We start from the raw sequence: 21685 nt of genomic DNA, 5'->3' as shown, positions 1-21685 counted from the left end.
TCTTCTGCCGGCGGGCGGGCCCCCTCCGCCCCCGCCGGGGCTCGTCCCCTCCTCTGCCCGCGTCCCTCCTCCCGCGGCGGGCCGGGGGAGGCGGGGAAGAGCCGCCGCGCCCTTCCCCTTCCCCTTCCCCTCCCCGCGCCGGGCGGCCTCAGTCGTCCACTTTCTTGTGCAGGTTGAGGATGCAGAGCAGGCAGGTGAGCAGGGCCTGGCGGCTCTCCCGGGAGCGCAGACGGCCGCCCAGGCGGCGCAGCGGCGGCAGCAGGCGCTGGCGGGCCAGGCGCAGCAGGCGGCCGAGCAGGGCGCGCAGCAGCACGGCGGCGAGCAGCGGGGCGGGCATGCTGCGCCGCCGGCCCTGCGGGCACACGGTCAGCCGCGCTCCCGACGGGCTCTCCCGCACGCACGCACGGCCCCGGCCGGCCCCGGCGGGCAGGGAGGTCTTTAGCGGGAGGAAGTGCTAGTGCTAGCCGGGGCCAAACGCGGCCTGCCCGCAGCCCGCCCGGCACCCCGGCCCGGCCCGGCCCGGCCCGAGGGTCCCCCCACCGCCCCGCCGCTGTCCTGGCAACCCCCGCGACGCAGGCGGTGACGCACCGGGATCCCCCCAGCCCGCACCCCCTCCCCGGCCCGGCCCCGGGAGCGCCCGCCGCGGGAGCCCCCCGCCTCGGGCCGTGCAAACCCGCATCCCCAAACGGGGCAGCGCTGGAGCCGGGCGCCCGTGGGACGGAGCCCCACGGGGCAGCCCCACGCCGCGATGGGAGCCTGGGGCTGCCGGGGGCAGCTCGGGGGAAAAGCACTAGGGAGAGCCGCTCTGCTCCTGGGAGCGGATGCAACTCTGCCGACTCTTACCGGCCTTGGGATCCTTCCTCCTGCGGGACACCGCTCTGTTTTCTCCAAGAGGAGCCTTTACCACTCAGCTCCCCCCGCGCAGACCTGCCTCCAGCCCCAATGGCAAGAATGTCTGCACGGCAAGGGACAACAAAAATCTCCCGACTGCCCATTTAAATGCCCCCTCCTCCCAGCTCAGACCAGACACATGCTCCCTGTAAGCGATACTGCCCTACAGCCGGGGACCCCATCTGTCAGGGTGACAGTGCCGGGGAGGAAGGGGGGTGAGGGAGGAGCAACATCTGCCCACCACAGTAATGTGGGCTGGCAGGGCAGGGTCCTGTCTCACTACAACGCCTCATTAAAACCCCTGAAGAGGCAGCCAGGTCCAAAATATGTCTGTTTGTCATTCCCTCCCAGCCCCAGCAATTGCCACCCTGCTCCCACGAGGGACAGGAATGTGCACAAAGCAGATTGCCAAGGAGAGAGCGGGCAAGGGATGTCCCGAGACGTGAAGCACAGAGGAGGCGATGGGGCTTTGGGAACTTGCAGGGCATCCCCAGAGGAAGAGCTGTGATCTGGCTCCATGTGGGGCTGCAGAGCAGACTGGTAACCAGTGTGGCCTGTGCCTTCCACCTGCGCTTTGCATGCCGGGTTGGCTTGGGGCAAGCAGCCAGGGCCCTGCAGGCCAGTGGACTGCAAGCCAGCCAGTGTGAGGGTGCAGGCAGGAAGGTCCATGTCTCATGTCTGTGCCCTTCCACTTCCCTCCTGTGTCTAACCTTTGTTTTGTTCCTGGTGGCTGTCTGGCTTCATTTCCTTCCCTTGTTCCCTTCAAAAACCCTGCCAAGGCCCTACTCTTGACTCTGGGTCAAGCAGAATTTAGGAGAATGAACAGGCATAAGGGACTGAAAGCTACTGCTCTCCTCTCCATCTTCCAGCTGCCTGATGCAAGCTGTCCCTTGCCCAGAGAGTCCCATCCAAGGGCAGCTGCAATTAGTTCAGGCAGGGTGACCTTTCCCAGCCCTGTAGATTTCTCTTGGGGAGCCAGCGACGCATGAGGAAAGAGGGCTGGCTGCGCCTCAGCACAGAGACACCATGTGCCTAAATCAGAAACAGCTCTTCAGCAGCCCTGCTCCAGGCCCAAGAGCTGCTGGATCAGGGGTGATGTGAGCCCCTTGGGACTGGCTTTCTGGAGCCTCCAGACCTTTGTGCATGTGAGGGTCGGAGGGCTCTTATATGCACACTGCCCCACTGCTCACTGCCTGTGTCCCCCGCAGGGGGGGACAGTGTTACAGGCAGCCAGAAGCGCCTCAGTGAAGGAAGCAGGAGCCAAAGGCTTTGCTGCAGCTATGTCAGGGTTTCCACTCTTCCAGGAGGGAGCTTCTCCCCTTTTGACAGGGAGGCAGTGATTACAGCACTTGGCCTGGTGCTGAGACTCCGGGGTCTCATGGATGACCATGGGCAAGTTGCTTCCTCTCTCAGTGCCTTGATTTCCCCACCAGTACATCCCCAGCAGGAATATTTCCTTATCATGCAGAGGGCTCTTGCAGTGTCTCTTCGCCTGAGTGGGCTGGAGTCTGTGGAAATAAAAACTTTAGTATCACTGATCAGCAATAGGCACTGTAGGGATGGAAGAGAACAGAGATCTTATTCCCTGGAGAGCCTTACCTTAGCACAAAGCTCTGCCCTAGCAGAGGTGAACCTCCCATCCTACAATGCCTAAGGGGGAAATCCTGTGTCACTCAATCCCATGGGAGAATGGGAGGTGCAGGCCCCGTGCACAGTTGTTCCTGTGCGTTCCCAGGGGCATCATGTCTGCAGGTTACACAGCTCAGGGATAGTCTCAAAGGGTGGGGAATGGAAAAATCCTGGGGAACAAAGAGGCTTCAGTGTGTGCCTTCTGCAGGAACTTGTTCCTTTCTAGGGAACAAGTGCAGGTAACAGCAGAAGTAGTTATTCACACTACTGTACCAGCCAGACGCTTGCAACATCCCAGCACTCAGCTGAAAGTGGGGCAGGGCTTGTTTGCTAAACTGTTGGGACTCATGGTAAAGAGACTGATTTTTGTGCCAAAGATCCAGAGATTTACCAAGCCCTTTTCCCCATCTGGAAGGTCAGGCTCTTTGGCCTCATTTCATATTTGGGCAAAAGCACAGCACAAGGGGGAGGGGGTGAAGGGAATTAATCCTGGTCCTATAGTGGATCAGGCATAGAACTGGAAAGTACATGTAATCTGGAAAGAAAATGAAATCCCACCAACACCTACTTTTCAACTCCAAACACAAGATTTAGGGCACTGGAGTCCCATGAGCTTGTGTGTCTACTCTAATGCTAGGCCACATCCCCTCTTGGTCCTGATGTTTTACTCCTTGGAGCCAGCTTGTTCCTTGCACCATGCTGAAAACATGCTTGCTGATCTCCCCCTTCCCAAGGCAAAAGGACTTTGCAGCCCAAAGCTCAGTCTGCACCAGAGATGGCTTATCAGCAAGAGAAAGATTGGATGCCAGGTCTGTCAATTTAATAATAACAGGGCCTGTGTGCTGGAGAGGGTGCCCATAGCTCCTTGCTGGTTTTTGGAACAGCCACGGCTACTATTTCTTCCCTCTCCTTAACATACAAAGAAGTTCCTCTCCAAGTCTTCCCTGACTACTGCTGGTTCTTCATCTCAAGGTCTCCATGGGCCAGAGCAAAACCACTCTCAGTGCAGGTGGCTGGGGTGCTCTGGCAGAGGATCATTCGCACTCTGGATATGGGATAAGATGCTGGTGACTGCCCCTGTGTACTCTTTACCAAGGGGCTCAAAAACGCCTCATCAGGTAGCCCATTCCTTGTTTACCAGGTGCTTATAAGGGCCACTTTCAGGTATCCATTTTCTTTAGCACACCCACTGCACAACCAAGTATCCCTATTTATTTGCCAGTGAGGGCTGGGATCCACTTCCCCAGTCCAAACATGCATGTATACCCCTCCGTCACTTATCTCTCTCTCTCCTCCTGGACACCTCTGGCAGTCAGTTAGCAGCTGGACATCAGAAAATGAGCAGCACAAGATGTCCCTGGGTAGACTGAGGCAGACAAGGAGTCATGCAAAGCCCGCAGAAAGAGTAAGGACGTAAGTGGGAGAGAAGGGCTGGAAGAAGCACAGCTGGTGTGTGCATGACAAGGGCAGGGGCCATCCTCAAGGCATCGGCGGGACTGTGCAGAGCTGTCCTCTCCCCAGGACGCTACCCCGCCGCTGCAGGAGAGCATCTGCTGGATGCCAGGGCAGTGACACATCCCGCCGTGCTGCCACGGAGAATGGCCCCTTGTCCAGGCGGAGATGGCTCTCGTGGCCCAGTTCCCTCGCCTGCTGATGGGCCGGCAGCAAGGCAGGACACCAGCCTGCCAATTGCACGGGAAAGTCCCAAAGCCCTGGGGATTCGGCTTGCCCAAAGTCCAGCCCCTTCTTCCTGCTGAGCAAGGGTGAGCTCACAGCCCACATGCAATGTGGGCAGATCCCGGACTGGAGACAGCCAGTGCGACTGTCTCAGAGAAGATTATCCACAGGGGCAGGGGTCCTGGCCTGGCACGTCGGAGAGGGCACAATCAGAGGGCCAGGGCTGCCAGACGAGCCAGCCTTTGGAAAGGACATGGCTTTGTTACCTCCTGATGCAGCCCCTTTCCATCACCATTGCCCCACCCTCAGAGGGAGAGCCCTGTGCCTTGGCAGACAACGGAAAAATCTGGCAAGGGCTTCACACATCCGTTGAGGACAGTAGCGCTGCAGTGGGCTAGCCTGGCTTGCTGGGCTTTGCCCATGACGCTGTGAGAGGCAAAGGGGGCCGATGTGAGGAAGGTGGTGGGCTGGGGGCACAGCATGGGAGCAACCTGCCAGCACCCAGCCTGCTCGCTGGGCTGTGGCAGTCCCCGGGCACAGGGCAGCATCTCTGCTCCACAGGCAGGCAAGACTCTTTCTCTGCCTTAGAGGCTGGCTCCGGACAAAAAAAACTATTAACACCTGCCAATATTTAAGCAGCTCTCACATGTCCTAGTCTCCATAGGACTTAGCTCTGTACACATGGCACAGAGCACAGAGTAAGCGGGGGAGGATGCTGAGAAGATGAGCATGGCCCTAGGGCATCAGGTGTGTAAAATTTATAGGGGTGACCCCCTGAGGGGACAAGRTGCCAGCAGAAAGCCTGGCTGCAGAGAACCATCCCACTGCTCTGGCCATAGCAGTGGGAACAGGACAGCAGAAAGGGGGAAGGAAGAAGGAGGATGAGAGTCCCTTCTCTGATGAGCTCCCAGCCCTGTTGGGAGGGGACTTGCCAGGCGCACGGGGTGGCAGCTGTGCTGGCAGGTGGTAGCTGAGAGAGCGTCTGCGGTGGCGGCGGGGAGTACCAGTGGCAATTGAGCACACAGGCCCTGCACAGGAAGAATGCCGGCTATTTGTGCTAGAGGAGGGATGTGAGGACTATGAATAGTTCGTTTAATGCACTGTGTCCAGGGCTTGGAAAGCTCTCGGCCTATGCACATTCCCTGTTTTGCTGCTGGCGCTGAGATGGCAGCTGCTGAAAAAGGCCGAATGCAGCAGCTGCTGTGCCGTACTCTCAGCCCCCAACATCCAGGCCTGCAGCGGAGCAGACCCCGCTCTGCTCCCTCCCTCACTGTGCACCCTCCTTGCCGCTACCCTGCCAGCTCTGYGGGCCCCCAGCCCGCCTCCCATGGGAGCGTGCACCGCAGGCCCTCCATCCACCTTGCTGCGGAGCTCAGTCCCTTGGCAAGCAGGATGCCGCTCTGAGTCTCGCCAAGGAGGTGCCAGCTCTGCGGGGGAGCTGCGCTGGTATTTACCACTGCTCCCCACTCTGCGGGTGGCTGGTGGTGACGATCCCCATGCCACAAGCACTCGGGGCAGGAGAGACAGGGACGAGCCCCGGGTGGGAGGAGCTGCCAGTGCACGGTKGCTGCGGGGAGACTCCCGGTCCCTGCGGCAGGGAGCCTTGCAGGGGAGCCTGGGGCCAGCTAGCAAGCGCACAGGCCACACTCTGCAGCATGGTGGCCACAGCAGCTGCTGCCCTTGCACGTGTCCGGGGCCAGCGGCTCTTCTCAGCTCAGTCCCTGCTTGGCACGCTGGGCCTGGCCGCATCCCCCCGCACCGCACCAGCCTCCTCTCACACAAAGGCCCCCTTGTGCCCATGGGCCCGGCATTCCCGCAGCTGTGGGCTGAGCGAAACACATCTGAGGGGGAGCCGGGGCCAGAGCCGGCTGCTGGGGCAGCTGGTGGGGACAGGTGGGCAGGGGCTGTGAGCCCCCACTGCCCTCTTGCCAGCAGACAGGCATGCGGTGGGGCAGGAGGGACATGAGCAGCTGGAGGTAGATGGGGAGACACCCATGGGGCGGTCAGGGCGGCGGGAGAGCCCAGGTGGCTGCCGGCCTGTGGGAGGCAGGTTGATATGGGGGGCCAGTTGGGTGCAGGGACATGGGGTGCAAGGGAAGGCAAGCATCCTGCGGCACTGGGGAGCAGCACCAGCATGGGTGCACAGCTGTGTGGGGCTGGAGCATGGCCCGCCAGCAAGTGCCACCTCCCCACCTCGCATACACTCTGGCCTAAGGCACAGGGGAGACCTGTCAAGCATGCATAGAAAAAATGCAAATCCCAGGTGCAAGCAGGCACTGGGATGTGAGCRTCAGGCCCCTGCCATGAATGGAGCAAACCAGTGCCGGCTGCTTTGCACTGCTCACAACCTCCCAGCCAGCTCAGAAGCAGAAAGCTCGCAGTGGCTCTGGCTGCCTAATACCCACCAGCCTCGAAGACTGGTGGTGCAAGAAAACCCTAAGCCAACAGCAGTTTTGGCCGCCTCTGGCTCCCCTGAGTTGCTCTTTCTCCTCTTCTTGCACCAGTGTCTAAGCACCCCGCTGGGCCTCCTGGTTGACCCCCTTTGGAAACAAGAGCTGGATGACTCTTTGTGGCATTAGTTGGCAGCTGGGGACCCTCCGCCTGCCGATCTCCTGCAAATACTGGGCTCAAAGCCACAGGGGCCGGCAGGGGAAGGAATCTGCCAGCTGGCACCTGCGGGGAGGGTGTTTTGGTAAGGCTGTGCCGGGACACCTGTCCTCCCAAAGCCGGGGCGACAGGGTGCCCCACAGCCGGGGGCTGTGTGCACGCGGCGTGGCCCTGCAGCTGGGCGGCAATGACAGCTAGTTGTGCCTGCCTCCCRGGGGCCTGGCTCGTGGGGCTCCCCCCCCTCCCCAGCAGCTTGGGGACCACATGCCACACTGCCGAGCAGGGAGCTGGGGTGGGCCAGCCCGGGGCACCTCCACCACATGCAGGGCAGCTTGGCTGTTTACGGGTAGCTGTGAGCCACGTGCAAGTAGGCTGCTGCGGTCTGGCCCAAGGGGAACTTACCGAGGAGAGGGGAATCCCCTGCTGACAGGGATGCTTCACTTTGCTTGAGCTGCATCCTGGAGGTGCCCATTAGTGCTAAGAGCAGAGCTGGTCCCTTGGCTCCCTCCATCCTCCAAGCTAGGTCAGATCTCCTCAGAGCTGGCACTGTTCCACCACTGGGAGAGTGGTCCAAGAGCCCTGGGCTAGCACGAAGGTGAGGGACATAAAGGTGCCAGGAGAAGCAAGACAGGTAAGCGCGCTCCTTTTCCACACACTAAGTACCCCTAGGGCTGTCTGAGCCATGACTCCCTTCTTCAGTATCAGCGACTGGCAGGAGCCAAACATTTTTGGCCCAACTAAGGAGTGAATCTGGCTTTGAGCAATGCAGTTAAAATCCTGACCAACCTCCACTCCACTGCCTTTCTCTGTGCAGGTTTCCTGGAAGGTTTTTGCATCCAGCTGTAATTTGCATGGCCTCAAAGGAAGGAGCGGGAAATACTGGCCTCCCATAGTCCCTATCCAGGGTCAGATGCCTTGTGTGGTCTCCTCTTCAGGGTCCAGGCTGCTCTCCAATCCCACCCACTCCATGCTTAACTCCATCCTCTCCAAGCAGCTCCCCTTTCCCCTCCCAGCCTTTCCCAAAGCACATATAGCCTGGCTTTTAAGAGAAGACCCCAGCTCTGCCACCAGCCCAAGGAAGCCTGGGTCCATGGAAAGAGACAGGGCACTTCAGTACTGACCCCAAAGCTCAGGGATAGCAGTGAAATATGGGCAATGCTAATCTGCCTCAGCACAAAGTCCAGCAGTCCAAACCCAGCCTCACTAGCTGCCTTCACGGTAAAGCAGCTGTGTGCTGCTCAGATGGCACTAGGAAAGCACCGGGGACAGTGGCAATTTAAACTGCTCCAGCTGCTTGCAAAGTAACCACATGTTGTCAGTGTCCAGGAGCAGCCTTTGGCAAATTCTGGCCAGACCCAGGGCTCTCCTATCTTAAGAGAGCAAGCTGCACAAATATCCATTTGGCAGAGGCTGGGCTGAAACTTCCCCCGTCCCGCCCCATTCCTGCCTGGCAGAAACGCGCTCCTACTCCCGCCCGCAGCGGGTGCCGAGTGCAGGCTTTTCCACTGCTGCAAAAAGCCTAGAAGTAGCCGACAGCCGTGTCCCCGGGCGGGCTCCCACCCGCACAACATGGGGTCTCGCTGCCCGGGCCTGGCCGCGCTGGGGCCCGCGGCTGCGCCCGGCGCCTCCTGCCTCGGCGCCGCCGCCGCCGCCTCCCGGGCCGGGCTGGGCCCGCGGGGCAGCGCTGCCCCCTCCCGGCGGCCCCGGCCCGGGCACCCCCGGCGGGCACCCCGGTGGGCATCGCAACGCTCTCCACCGCACAGGCTTGCGGGGCCGACAGCATACGCAGCCACAGCAGCACCCAGCTCTCCCTGCCGGCAAGCGAACACGGCAGGGACATTTAGCTGTTATCAGCTGCACCCCAAAAACCTGGCCCTTGCGCTGTGGAGGAGCTTTCCCCTGCCCCGCGCCCCGTGTTGGGCTGTGCCCCAGCTGCCACATGCCCCTTGCTCGAAGCTTGTAACGTCAAAGTTTGCAGAAAAGGCATTTTTTACTAGTACTTGACCGCTTTAGGGAGGTTGCGCACATTTGTGTGTCTGTGCAGCCACCCTCATGGCACCTTGGCTGCCTACATCCAACCGCTTAGACATGGGCACATGGCAACTTGTGCTGAGCACAAAAAGCAGCATGTGGGAGAAAGCTATAGGGGCCTCTCCTCAGTAATGGCCATGCTTCCCACTGCCTATTCACATTTGGTATTATCTTGGAAATGAATAATGTGGCTTGTTCTTGAAGACCACTGCTCTCCAAAACCTCCTTTACGTTGTGCTGCTCCTGCACGTCAGCACTAAGACCCACATGCAAAGGAAGACGGAAGTGAGGTTCATAAAGCCCTGGTGGCAATGGATCCCTCTATCCCCATGGTAAGAGTAGTACCTGGTGTTGATCCTCCACTTGTGCCCAAGAGAATCAGCATATCCCAGCCTCTCATCCTCACCCTAGCCCAGGCCCAGCAGCCATCTACTGCCCCTTGCTCCAGTGCTGCCATACTTAGCATCTCTACTCCTGCCTAGGCTTGTGTGGAAACACATCAAACCACAGCCTGAAGTTGGACCCTGCTCCCACCCTCCCTGCAGAGTCCTCCTCTGCTCCACCTCTCTCTTGCAAGGCCCAGCCTAGCCTGGGAAGGCCACAGCCCCACGAAGAGCAAGGATGTGCTGCCCCCATCCCTCTAGGCACTGCCTGGGCCATGTTTCCGACAGATCTCTGTTTATTATTTGGAGTACACAGTGAGCATGGAGAGGAAGCAGCTTTGCCAACAAGGCAGAGTGGTTATTGCTGCAGGCACATTTTCCAGCAGCGACAGGGGCATGGGGGAAACGGAAGTGTCTTGCCTACATCTATAGGGCAAAGGATGGGCCTTTGCCCACTGCCAAGCTAGAGCCACCCCCTTACCACAGGAAAACAGTGAAGAGAGTGCAGGAGTGCGGAGAAGTGCAAATCAGTTTGCACAGGGGCCCATCTGTGCTGGGTAGAGGAGCCCAAAGGAGGAGGGGAGTGTAGCAGTGTGTGATGGTAATGTAAAAAAGGATGAGAACATCTGTGAGGAGAAAACCCCCCTCAAGCCAATCCCACCCCTTCCTGCTGAGCAGAGCTCCCCTCTGCTCCGTGGGAGGTAGCTCCCTGGTGGCACCAGGCCCCTGCCCTGGCAGAGAGCCRTGAGCAGGCACAGTGGCAGGAAGGAAGGCAGGAGGCCAGGGCCAAGTGCCCATGGTAGTTCCTGCGCTGGCCTCAGTGCAGTGAACCTGCTGCTGTGGGAAAGCAGTGGCACTATGGTGGTGGCACTCCTGTGCCCACATGGGAAGAGACACCCAATGCACTGTGCTAGGGGGTGGCATACGATCACGTGGTGGGAGAACTCCCCAAACATTCAGTGCTTAAGTTATGGGCTTGGCCCTACTGCAGAGCAAAGATAAGGTAGGAGGCATGTGTTCAAGGCCACACAAAAGGAGTCTGTGGGAGGAGGAACCAAATTGCTGGTGTCCTGATCCACACAGGACCCCATGCTTTGGTTATGTTACCCTTTAGAAAGCGTGTGGTGGTGATGAGTGCAGTGGAAAGAGTACGGGCCTTCCTCCTCCCTATGGCACGCACTCTCCTCCCACCAGGACGTTCCCAGGAGGCCAACCCTGGTGCCCCAGGAACCAGCTGCCTCTGTTGGAGCAACGTAATAGATGTTGATGCTCCCAGCATGAAGGTAACATATGCCAGGAGGAAGCAACACGAGTTGTCCCCCCTGCCTTCTCCCCACAGCTCCTTCCGCTCCCTGCTCTGGGGCCACGCTTGAGCCTGCTCCTTCACTCGCCTCCACAATGGTTGCCATAAAGCCAGGTACAGTGATGCACAGGCACTCCCCTGCTGCCTGCCCTCCTCCTGTTCTGGGGTGGGGAGAGAGGAGAGGGAAGAGCRGAAAAACAGCCCAGAAGAAGAGAAGGGCAGCCCCTGTCTGCCTTGGACCCTGCAAAATGGTCCACAGGAGATGGTGGGGTGAGTCTTGCCGGGAGGTAGGGCAGGGCTGGTGGCTCAGCATGGGATGGAGCAAGGGGAGGGAGAATATCCTGTGTCCATGAATCCAAGGGCAGGCACTTGGAGTTGGCCTGGCCCGCCGGGGTGTCCTAGCTGCAGTGGATCTGTTGTGGCTCTTAGCCGCACATCGTCAGCAACAGCCACTGCAAAAGAGAGGGAGACAGTATGAGTAAGGGGTGTTGGACTCCCAACATTTTGATAGCCCCCTGAGAGAAATGGAGTTTGAAGCAATCTCCTTTCCCATCTCTCTGGATCTTTCATGGGTTCTTTCCTTACCTTAYCCAAGGGGATGGAGGGCTTTCCACCTCCTGACCCAGTGCCTCAGCCCCAAGTCCCCGCACCCTCTGGACCCACTGCCCAGGGCTGCTGGGCTGAGCTCTCACCTCGGAGATGTTCATCACAGCAGTGCCGGTGCCTTCGGGGTCCATGCTGCGGAAGAACCCTGCAGGCCACAAGAGCAAGCTGAGCTATATGCCCTTCTCCCCCTGCCCTCCCTGTCCCAGGGCTGGCACTCACTGAACATGGCCTCCAGCTTGACCAGGCAGCTGACAAAGTTGTCGAAGTCCACACCCATGCTGGAGTCTGCATAGCGGGCTACCACCACCTGATGCAGCTTGTTGTTCAGCTTGAAACCTGAAAGGCAGAGCAGTCAGCACCCAGGGAAGTCAGGAGAGGAGGATGAGACTCCCAAAGCTCCCAACCAAGGGGAGGTGGTGAGCCCAGACTTAGCAGGAAGAAGGGATGCTCTCCACAGAGCTACAGACCATTGCTAGATGAACAGTTAAGCTCTGGATCAAACCCTATAGGTCGGAGAGGGACAGAAGTTGGGACCATCTTGCCTGGATCCCCRATCCCAAGGCTGCCAGCATTCAGCATGGCTGGGTTGGAGAGAGCCCAGCCCAGACGTGGGCCCTAATCCCCCTACCACAACAGATTGGCTGAAAGCATGCAACAAAGGCCAGTATCGCACTTCTCCTGCATGGGATGGGGGTCCCACAGGGGTCCCACAGCAGGAGCCCCATTCCTTCACTCCCAGCCCAGCCTCATCCTTCTCTACACCCACCTGCTGACTCTAGAGCCATGCGCATTTCATATGAACTCATGGTGCCCGATTTATCCAGGTCGTGCTGACGGAAGATGTTCTGCAAAAAGATCACAGAGGATGTAAAGGGCAGGCTCTCCTCCTTTCTCCATTCCGGCCATTCCCTTGCAGGGTTTCCCACTGCACCATGTGTTGTGCCCCACTCTCCTTACCAGCCAGCTCCGGATCTTGTTCCACAGGATCTGGAACTCCACCAGCCCAAGGCGGGCGCTGCCATCTTTCTGGGGAGCAGCAAATCAAGGAAAAAACAAGCAAGCAAAAGGGGTGTAATAAAGGCATGTCCTGAGACAAAGCAATCAGACCCCAACCACCTTGGGTGAGAAAGGGCATTTCAGCCAGACCACATTCAATCTGGCCAGTTCCTTTTTAACTTCCCCTCTCCTTCCTGCACCATAAGGAAGATCGGAGCCCGCAACCCATCAGGGAAAGTGCAATGCTTAGAACAGCTGCTGTGCTGTTCCCCAGAAAGGGCTGCACTTCTGCTCTGCACAGCACTCTGCTGCAGTGTTGTCAGAGCAACAGCAGGCTGGCACGCAGCTAAAAGGATGTTGCAGGGCCAGACTAAAGAAGGGGCCTGGAGCTATCCCTCTACCCTGGCCTCCAACTGCATGTCCTTATGCAAGCAGGAACATAGACTGCTGCTGCAATTGTTTTTTCCCCTCATTTTTAACCACCAGTCAAGATGGATTTGGGGAGAGGACACTCCTCTTTCCCTTTCAGGAATGCCTCAAAGCCTGCGCGATGTCATAGCTTATCATCCTAGGGTGAAGCAGGACCTCTGTCTGGTGTTTGTGAGCCCGTGGAGAAGTGAAGCATCGGGTCCAGAGGGGAAGGTTGAAAGCATGAGCACAGCCAGGCTGGGGTTCTGGCAGCAGAGAGGGAGCAGGCCAGGGCCCAAAACAAGCAGGAGAACTCACAGCTGTTTCCAGGAAACCAGCTACTGCAGCCCAGACGGTCCACAGAGCTACAGGCTAAATCCGCAGGTGCATATAGCAGACATCCCTGAAGCCCTTGTGGGGCAGTTGCAAGGACCCCTTCCCTTCCCCCACTTGAAGAGCTAGGCGAGACCCCGCCACAGCTCCTGCGGAGAAAAGTTTCCCTGCCGGAAGGTTGAGTGCTAGGGAATCTGGCCCTTGCCCACAGTGCTGAGAGGATACATCCATCAGATTGACCATATTGCGGCAAGAATCCAGGCTGAATCCATCTGTCTTCAGATCTTTGTCTAAGGAGGAGGGAGATTGTGTGCATCAAAACACTACCTGTCAACCAGGCAAGGGCCATAGGGAGAAAGAGCAGTACTTACGCCTAGCGATGACTCTGTTCAGGATAGTCCTGAGCTCAAAGACACTGATTTCCATGTCCTGCAGCAAGAACAGAGTTAGTAGTACCCTTGTCTGCACCCACCCCTTTTCCCTCTCCCAGCTGGGATGGAGGGCTGCTCTCCATCCCACTTGCAGCCCTTCCTCCATTGCTGCCCAAACACCTCCACCTTATTCACAAAATACCAGGGTGCTGTGAAGTTTCCTGCATGCCCAGAATGGTTCAGGCCACAGCTGGACTCTCCTTCYCCAAATCTGCTCCAGGCATGCCACCCCTGGGGGGAGCTGGGCCAAGCTGCAGCTACTTGTCTGCAGCCCTGGGGCTGAGTGAGCTTGGGGCAGGTAGAAGCTCGCTGGCTGGGAAGAAGTAGGTGGCACCAGGAGACCCTGGGATGTCCAAGAGCCTCCAGGAGCCCTGCCTTAGGGAAGCCCCTACTCCTCAGTCTGTGCAGCTCTAACAGCCAGAGGTCCTGTCCCTTCCCCATGCTTCCCAGAGCTTGCCGCAGCTATACCCACCTCCCCTGCCAGCTGCTGGAACATGTTCCTGAAGCCATCCTCTATGTCATCTTCAGAAATTTCCTCCTGAAGCGACACAAGTCAGAAAAGGAGGTTAGCAAACAAAACTAGGCACTGCCCTACCCCTGAGGGTCAGCAAACTCATCTTTGTTCCCTTCCATGTCCCCATCACCATGACATCTCCAGCCACAGCGACAGCCCAAACTCATGCAGCCAGCTTCTGCCTACAGCTTCCCCCTCCTCCAAGYCCCAGAGCCTTGGCACTGACTGAATGAGAATAGTGGGTCTTACCTCATCTCCCAGATCTGCTGAGATCTCCTCATCCAGCTCCCTGGGGGCACAAAGGGGGAAACAGCGATGAGAGGGTGRTAGGTCCCCAGCCAGCAGGCTGCCTGCAGAGGAGGAGTCTCCCACAGCTCAAGGGTCCCCCTTGCCCAGGCAGGCTGGCCTGTGCTGTGATGTCCCCCTGGCCAGGCCAGGGGCTGAGATGCAGCAGCAGGCTTTGAGGAAGGGACTCACGCTGTGTCTGACTGCTTCTCGGTGAAGACCCGCAAGACGAAGTCGGCCTCCTTGTGTGGCTCAAAGGTGGAGGGCACAACGATGTACTCTCCGGGAGGCAGCCGGATCTGGTTGCTCACCTCCCGCAGGTTGATGAAGGTCTCAGATCGTGCCCGTGACTGGTTTCGCAGGAAGAAGTCCTTCTTCATGTGCACGTTCTGACAGCCCTGAGCCTGGGGGGGCAAATGCACCCATGGACAATGGCCCAGCCAGCAGCCACAGAGGGGGATCTGCAGGGAGCAGGGTGACCAAAACCTGCCCAATGGGGCAGAACATGTCCTGCCCCAGCCAGTCAACTCAGCAGCTCCTGCTGTAATGGGTCAGCCCAACTTGGCTCCACGCCATGGAGCAAGGTGGCAGCCCAGCAGCACCGGCACACTGTGGCCCAGCCTCACCCACGCAGCACACTGAGCTGGTATGGGGCACGGTCCTGCTGCCCCCCAGCCCAGCAGCTGCTCCGCAGAGAGCAGAGAGCCCCTTGAGGTCCTGCCTGGTGTGACTCATCCTCCTGGCACAAGGGTGCCCAGCACCCTTTAGCACCCAGCCACTGCCAGGGCAATGGAAACTCCCATGCCAGGGGGTATGCATGCATGTTTGTGTGCATCAACCCCTTCCTGCCCACTTCTGTGCTCCTCTCCAAGAGGCAGTAAAGTCCAGTGGCTCAGGACATACCTCTTCAGGGACCTGCAGAGAGGAGAGAAGAGGGAAATCAGAACCCCCCATTCCTGTGTATTATCTCTTACAGCAGCAGGGAGCACGGGGTGGGGGGCAAGGATTTGGTGGGGGGAAGGGGGGAGACTTTAACCCACAGTCTGGCTAAAGTAGAAGAGAAAGGTGTCCTTGAGAATCATGGTTCCAGTCCCATGAGGGACTGGCAGGGCTAAGCTGGTCCCAAGGAAGCAGCAACAGGGTGGGGGGTTACCTCGTAGACAGCGAAGCCGATGGTGTGCATGTCGCCGCCCACCCGCCGCTCCCTCCGCCGATGCTTCTGCATCAGGGCCACTAGGAAGCTGCAGGCTACCTCGTCATCCCCAGGGTCGTCATCCTCTTCCAGCAGCTTGATCTTAAACTGGGGGTTGATCCAGAATGTGGCTGGGAGGGAAGGAGGGACACGCGGATGAGACACCTGGCTCATTCCCTGCCGAGCTGTGTGGCTGCTCACCTGGGAGCAAAGGTGTGGGAGGGAGAGGTACCTGGGTGATTCCTGCAGCCCCCGGCCGTGCTCCCCCGGCGCCATGTGCCTTCAAACACCTGTGTGTGCCACTTGCTCAGCTCATCCTTGGTGAGAGCGTCGGGGGTTAGGTTACAGATCTCCAGCCTGGAGAACTCTCTCATGAAGTCTCGGAAAGACATCCTGCAGGAGGCAGAGCAGGGGCTAAGGCCAGAGCACAGCTGGGGAGGGAGGGAGGAGGAAAGCAAGAAGCTCTGAACTCAGCAACTGGTACTTTTATTAGGTGAAAAAAGGAGAGGGGAACTACCCCAGGCTCCTTTCTCAGGGGACTCAGATGCCCTTTCAGGAACAGCCTCTGTCCAGCCCCTTCACCTCCAGGGGCTGGCTCTCTGGCTCTCCTTCTCAGAAAGGAAGAGATGCATTAATTTGAAAGGAAAGAGGGCAGAGCAGGGACAACAGTCCCTGCAGAGATGCAAGCTCCCTGCCTATCTCCTTCCATTAAGGCTGGGCATACAGCCACTGCACACACTGGGAGATGACCATCCCTCCTGCCAGACCACTCTTTCTGAACACAGTTACTCTTTGACTTTCCAAAAAAATCCTGCAGCACAGTGTCCCACATCAGACTTTCAATGTTTGCCTAAGCTGGTTGCTTGATATTTCCACTGGGGACCCCTTTGTTCTTGTGGCTTAAGAAGTACTAAGCAACTCCTTCCTATTCACTCTGCACTTCCAGCCCCTTTCCCAGAGTTCAGCTTCCCCTTGTGACTACCACAAAACACAGAGGCAACATTTTTGGAGAATTAAGTGAGACCAAGATCTTTTACTCTGAGCAGTAATAGCTCATTTAGAGCCCACTGCTGGGTTTGTGGCATAAGGGATGTTTGTCCTTCCTAGGCATTAATTTGGATTTAGTTGTCCTGAATTTCCTTGAGGGAAAGGAAATTATTAACTAGATCAGATAAGAAAAAAGTTAACAGGCTCTCCAGTAACAGAAATGCAGCTAATAAAGACAGGTCGTAGGTTTCAGGAGAAGTTGGACTGCAGAGTCTCCCCCGGCTCCTCTGCTTTTTTCCAAGGTGGACGCTGAAAAACAGGAGCACTTCTCTCCAGCACTCACCAGAACTCTCCATCCTCCATCTTCAACTGCAGTTCTTCTCTGTCACTGGGGTCAATGTTGTCCCACTCAGAGGAACTGGCACAGCAGGAGGGAGACAATTAGACAAGGACTTCTTAAGGTAAACTGAGACATTCCCAGCGCTATGCACTTCACAGATGGCCCTCAATGGACCCCCTCTCCAATGCAAAGGGCACTGCATGCTATGAACTACCTGTTGGCAGTGCCATGCAAGAGGTGCCTGCTTGTTTTGTGCACAATGTCAGCTGGCCTGCCAGCAGCAGGACTGAAGTCCCACATAGTGAGCTCACCCATCGCTCCAGGCTCCGGTCCACTCCACCTGACCCCAGGGGTTCCTGATGCGGATGAGCTGTTCCTGCTGACCCCGGTAGTTCACCTGCCAGAAATCAGATACAAGATGCTAAACCCATGCTGCTGGCCACACCATTTTATTTCTATCATAGCCCCATGCAGCCAACTCACATCTCTGAAGGCTGTGACAGAATAGGCATGGCCCTTCACCAGCTTCTTGAAGGTCACTGCTTCCATATCAAAGGCACTTGTGATCTGAGGAGAATGTGTAAAGCTTAAGTGAATGAGATTAATTCATGTCATCCTATCCCAACCCCTTCCCAGCGGGGGCTTTGTCCAGAGAATCACCCTTGCTTTGCAATGCTCCAGCAAAGGGAAGGAGCAGGTACCAGCCACTTGTGTTCAAAGGCTGTTGGATGAGGACAATTTAAAGACAGACTCCCTGCTGGAGGGCCCAGAGAGCCATCAGGGAATGTCCCAAACTTCAGAAAAACATGAAAAGGATTTTGTGCTTCCCAAAACACAGTGCTGTCATCAGCAACACAGAAATATTGTCCATGCAAGCTACAAATCCCAGAACGTGTTACCCAATGGATCATGGTGGTGCACAGAGATTGCTGTAAGCAACAGTCTCTTGTAGAAAATGTGTAGACTCCAGCCATGCATATAATACTGGCAGCAGACCTTAGATCCTGGCAAGCTGCTAAACGTGGCTGGATTGCATTTGGTCCCACACAGATTTGCAAATCCAAGGGGTACCACCAGCAGTGGTGATGGGGACAACGCACTGCATTGCTTGCGGATGGAAAGGGAGTGGATGGAAAATGCAAGAGTAGCTAATTTGCAGATGTTGACACAAGACATGGCCAGAGTGGTAGGCTGAGCCTCACCCATCTCAACTCCAGACTATTGAACATTTCCAACTACACCAAAATGAGACCTTTTTAGCAGCTAAACTGTAGCCCCTTACGTTGTGCCCACTGGCTTGTCATGCTTGCTCTGAAAAGGATGCCCCAACACGATGGGGAAGAAGTAACCTCCTGCCTAGTATCACAGCTAAGGGACTGCCAGCACAGGATTTTGGCATCCCGGAGGAAAGTTGTGAGGCCTCGCCTTGGCCATTACTGGAGGAGAGTGCTCCTCTTTGAGGAGCAGTGCATCACTTACATCAATGGAGCAGCCCAGCAGGGACCCCCTCTCCAGTGCCTTGCGGATGATGTGGCCCATGTTGCGTGGCGGCCGTTTGAGGTCATACATCTCTGCCACACCACCGGTGAAGTCCTCAAAGCCCTCAGTGGTGCTGCCCCCGGAGAGTGACTCGTAGCAGCCATTCAGCCTGAGCACCAGAGGGTACAAGAGGGGTATGCAAGGTGACAGGGACACCCCACACTGCTGCTTCCCAGGCACCCTGCAAAACCAGGGCCAGGGAGAGAAGAGACCTCCCCGCCACACTCCTGTCTCCCCCCACCAGCAAGGCACCCATCCATCCTCATGCCCACTGCAGCAGGACTCACTTGGCATAGGCCTTCTCCAGCAGAGCACTCCAGAACTCTGTGCACTCTGCTGAATGCACAAACAGGAGCTCCCCATCCTTGGTGGGCAGCTGGTCATCAACCACCACGTCCACCCACTCGCCAAACTGCCAGATCTGGGGAGGAAAGTGGGGTGAGTGGTCCAGAGGTACGCTGGGCAGCACCACGCTCCCTGGATAACCCTACCCCAGAGGGATGTGCTCAGACCATAGCCTGTAGGACAGCCCATCCTGCTCCCAGCCCACCCCCGGGCTGGCAAAGTCCCACTGCGGAGGGCCAGGAGCTCCCAGCCTACCTGGAAGTGGAAGATGCCAGCATAATCCTCCTGAAAGCTCTGCCCGTGGGGCACCACGCGGTGCAGGAGTTCCTCATTGAGCGTGAGGGAGCCAATGGCAGCCAGCAACCAGCAGTCGCCTAGGGAAGGAGAAGGAGCCAGTGAGAGGCATGTGCTGCCATGCCAGCTCACTGCCACCTCCGTAGTTGGGGGGGGCAACAGTGATGCCAGGCCATGTATGGGCCAGCAGCACACCAGTTTGGGGCCCCTGAGTTCAATAAGTGCATGGGGAAACTGGAAAAGGTCCAGCAGAAGGATATCAAGCTGGTGAGAGGTGCGTGCCCTGTGAGAGGAGGCTCAGGGAGCTGGGCTTGTTCAGCCTGCTAAGGTCAGGCAGCACCCACTTCCCAAGCATGTCCCGTGGGGTCTCTGGGGACGCCAAGCCCCTGGGAACGCTGGCAGGGAGCCCACATACCAGCTCTGCGGGCACTCTCCTGACCTGGCACGCTGCCAGCATCCCTCCATGCTGCCCCTCAGCTGTGCCCATCTTGCTGTTTTGGTCTTGAACCTCTCTGGGGTCTCCATTACCATCCCACACCCCTGCCCCACATCCAGCGTTGCCAACACCCCTCACTCCTAGCCTACCTAGAGTAATAGCAGGTGCTCAGAGAGAAGAATTAGATCAAGGCATGCAGGGAATGACCCCCCTGATCTGCAGCCTGTCTCTGGACCATCATATATGGTCAGCATCAACAGCTCCTTTCTGCAGTCATTTATCAAGACCATCTTGGGTCTCATTTGTAGAGCTGCCCTCCACGCCCATCATCTTGGGACAGCAAGTTCTGCAGTGCAACTGCACTTTGCATTTAAAGAAAAAAATTTTTTTTTCTTCCTTGTTTTCAGTCACTGAGCAAGAGGTTTAAAACACTGCCGCTCCAACTTCTCAGGATGCAAGAAGTAACACTGCATATTTCCTTCCAAGTGCTCTTAACCACAAGCGCTGCTTTAGGCCAGTACTGCTCTTTAAATTCTTTACCCTGGCTCCCCTTTCTCTTTTGCCTTTAAAACCTGTCATACTTTAGCCTCTAGCCTGGATAACCTGTGCTGTGGTTTGACAAAATGGCATTTCTGGCTTTGGCCTCTTAATGACCAATTAAAAAACACCACAGTGCTCTGTGCCATTACTTGCTCCAGCTACTGCCTCAAGTTTGTTTAAATAACCTGGATGCATTAAATGTTGTCAGTCCTGAAACTGGTGAGCTATGCTAAGGTGCCTGATATTCACAAAGTGCCCAACTTGATCTGGATCAGGAACATCTCCCTGTCTCAGTACCTTTGCTGCCCCCAGGCTTGGGGGTCACTCCTGGAAAGAGGAGGAATCACTATTTGTACTACGTAGCTCTCCTTTCAATTCTCTTCTGCCACACAGTGCTGCTTTGCAAGCACTTTGTCATGACTAGCACCTCCCCACCTCAGTTTGTTACTCCCCACTGTCATCTCTCACTATCTATGAAGGGAGAGAGCTGCTTGGAGCAGCTCCTGGCGTTGTTGTCAGCGTGTCAGGAACAGATCCACCCAGCATCTCCCCTGATCTTAGCACAGTCAGGCTGTACATCCATCAACCCATGCTCACGGGCTCCTAACCTGGCGCCAGCAGAAGCCACAAAGCATCCCCCACCTTCCACAGTTACCACAGTACTAAACAGGAGGGGAGTCTTGGGTACAGAGATGAGGGTGCACAGGCTGAAATGAAAATGCTCTGTATGGGCCTGCGGAAAGGTGCTGTGAAACCAGCCCATTCTCAGCATGTGCCTTACACAAACACCTCTTCTCCAACCATGTCAACCCTATGCAGCTGCTGTTCTCTAGACCAAGGGCTGGGGACAGATCTCCAGCACTTACCCAGAGCCCCCTGGCAGATATCTGTCCGTGTTGCACCACCAACGATGAACTGAGGGTCATCCACTAATTCCTGCAGGAGGAAGAGAAAACTGGATGCTAGTGATGGATCTAGCAGGGCCTGTGCTTCTGCAGGGCTGGCACCAGTGGTACCCYGGGTTACACACCCTCAAAAGCCCCAGTTGCTGAAGGCAACACATCCACGCCATGCTATCTAGAAGCAATGACATAGCCCACCCATTCCAAAGCCCAAGGTCTGCTGCCCAGSAGGAAAAAAGGCTTGCTAGACATAATATTCTTCTGAGCCAACACTCACTAAGCATTGCCCTAATCCCTTGGGAAAGGAGGTTATGAAGCACTTGAGAGATTTGGAGCGTGGTGACCAGCAGGCCAGTGCCAAGCTGCAGCTTGGCAAACCATGTTAGTGCAGATATTGCAGATGAGGGCCACCAGCCCAAYCCGAGGAGAAGCAAGCCTGATACTTACTGAAGGACGCTTCCATTCCACCCCCCGCGTCTTGCTGGAGTGCGGCCCCAACTCCTTGAAGCCAAGGGCAGAGGGAGAAGCAGGGAACTGGGGGTCCCTAAAGAGGGTACCACTCTCAAGACACTCCTGCTTGAGGGCCTCATAGTCCTGGTTGAGGTACTTGATGGCATTATGGTGTTGGCCAACCCCCTCTGCTTTCAGGCGGTCCCTCTGCAGCCGGGCAGCAATTCCCCCGAAGGGCATCATGACTGGGCACAAGCAGCACTTCCTTCAGCTCCACTCCCTGCAACGAAACAGGCACCACGAGGCTGAGGCAGGGCCCCCTGATAGAGAGGGAGGGGTGGTCCAGGGCACCTAGAAACAAAAAACGTGAGCAACCGCCTGCAGGAATGAGGTTTGCAGCACACGGCAAGGCAAGAGGTGCAGAGCCAGGGCAGGGAGCCCAGGGCTGGTCAGAGCTAGCACACCCCAGGGGGAAAGTCGGCAGAGTTTCACACAGCACCAGACCGCTGCATGCAGCTGCTCCTTTGAGGAAGTGGGGGAGACCCAGTTTCCCATCTCCTCCACAA

General features: G+C 57.2%; 2 protein-coding genes across 2 annotated transcripts; both read right to left on the bottom strand.

Annotated features, from left to right (window-relative positions):
• Positions 1 to 148: 148 nt before the first annotated feature.
• On the bottom strand, positions 149 to 337 carry MYMX (myomixer, myoblast fusion factor). The gene has a single exon (XM_026081221.1). It carries the CDS (start codon positions 335 to 337, stop codon positions 149 to 151), a length of 189 nt encoding a protein of 62 aa, XP_025937006.1.
• A 9165-nt stretch (positions 338 to 9502) lies between these two features.
• On the bottom strand, positions 9503 to 21397 carry CAPN11 (calpain 11). The gene is made up of 21 exons (XM_026081261.1): positions 21117 to 21397; positions 20634 to 20703; positions 18753 to 18871; positions 18440 to 18573; positions 18093 to 18261; positions 17097 to 17180; positions 16925 to 17010; positions 16617 to 16691; positions 15519 to 15679; positions 15248 to 15417; positions 14998 to 15009; positions 14287 to 14498; positions 14059 to 14098; positions 13768 to 13833; positions 13236 to 13293; positions 13090 to 13154; positions 12085 to 12153; positions 11894 to 11972; positions 11347 to 11463; positions 11214 to 11272; positions 9503 to 10973 (listed from the first exon to the last, which is right to left on the bottom strand). The coding sequence occupies exons 1-21, from the start codon at positions 21360 to 21362 to the stop codon at positions 10947 to 10949; spliced, it is 2118 nt and encodes a 705-aa protein (XP_025937046.1). The 5' UTR covers positions 21363 to 21397; the 3' UTR covers positions 9503 to 10946.
• Between the last annotated feature and the right edge of the window lie 288 nt (positions 21398 to 21685).

Source organism: Apteryx rowi, unplaced genomic scaffold (assembly GCF_003343035.1).
Source record: "Apteryx rowi isolate R43461 unplaced genomic scaffold, aptRow1 scaffold_54, whole genome shotgun sequence".
In the NCBI taxonomy this organism is placed as follows: domain Eukaryota; kingdom Metazoa; phylum Chordata; class Aves; order Apterygiformes; family Apterygidae; genus Apteryx; species Apteryx rowi.
The sequence above is the reverse complement of the archived record's forward strand: the minus strand, read 5'-3'. Positions and strand labels throughout refer to the sequence as shown.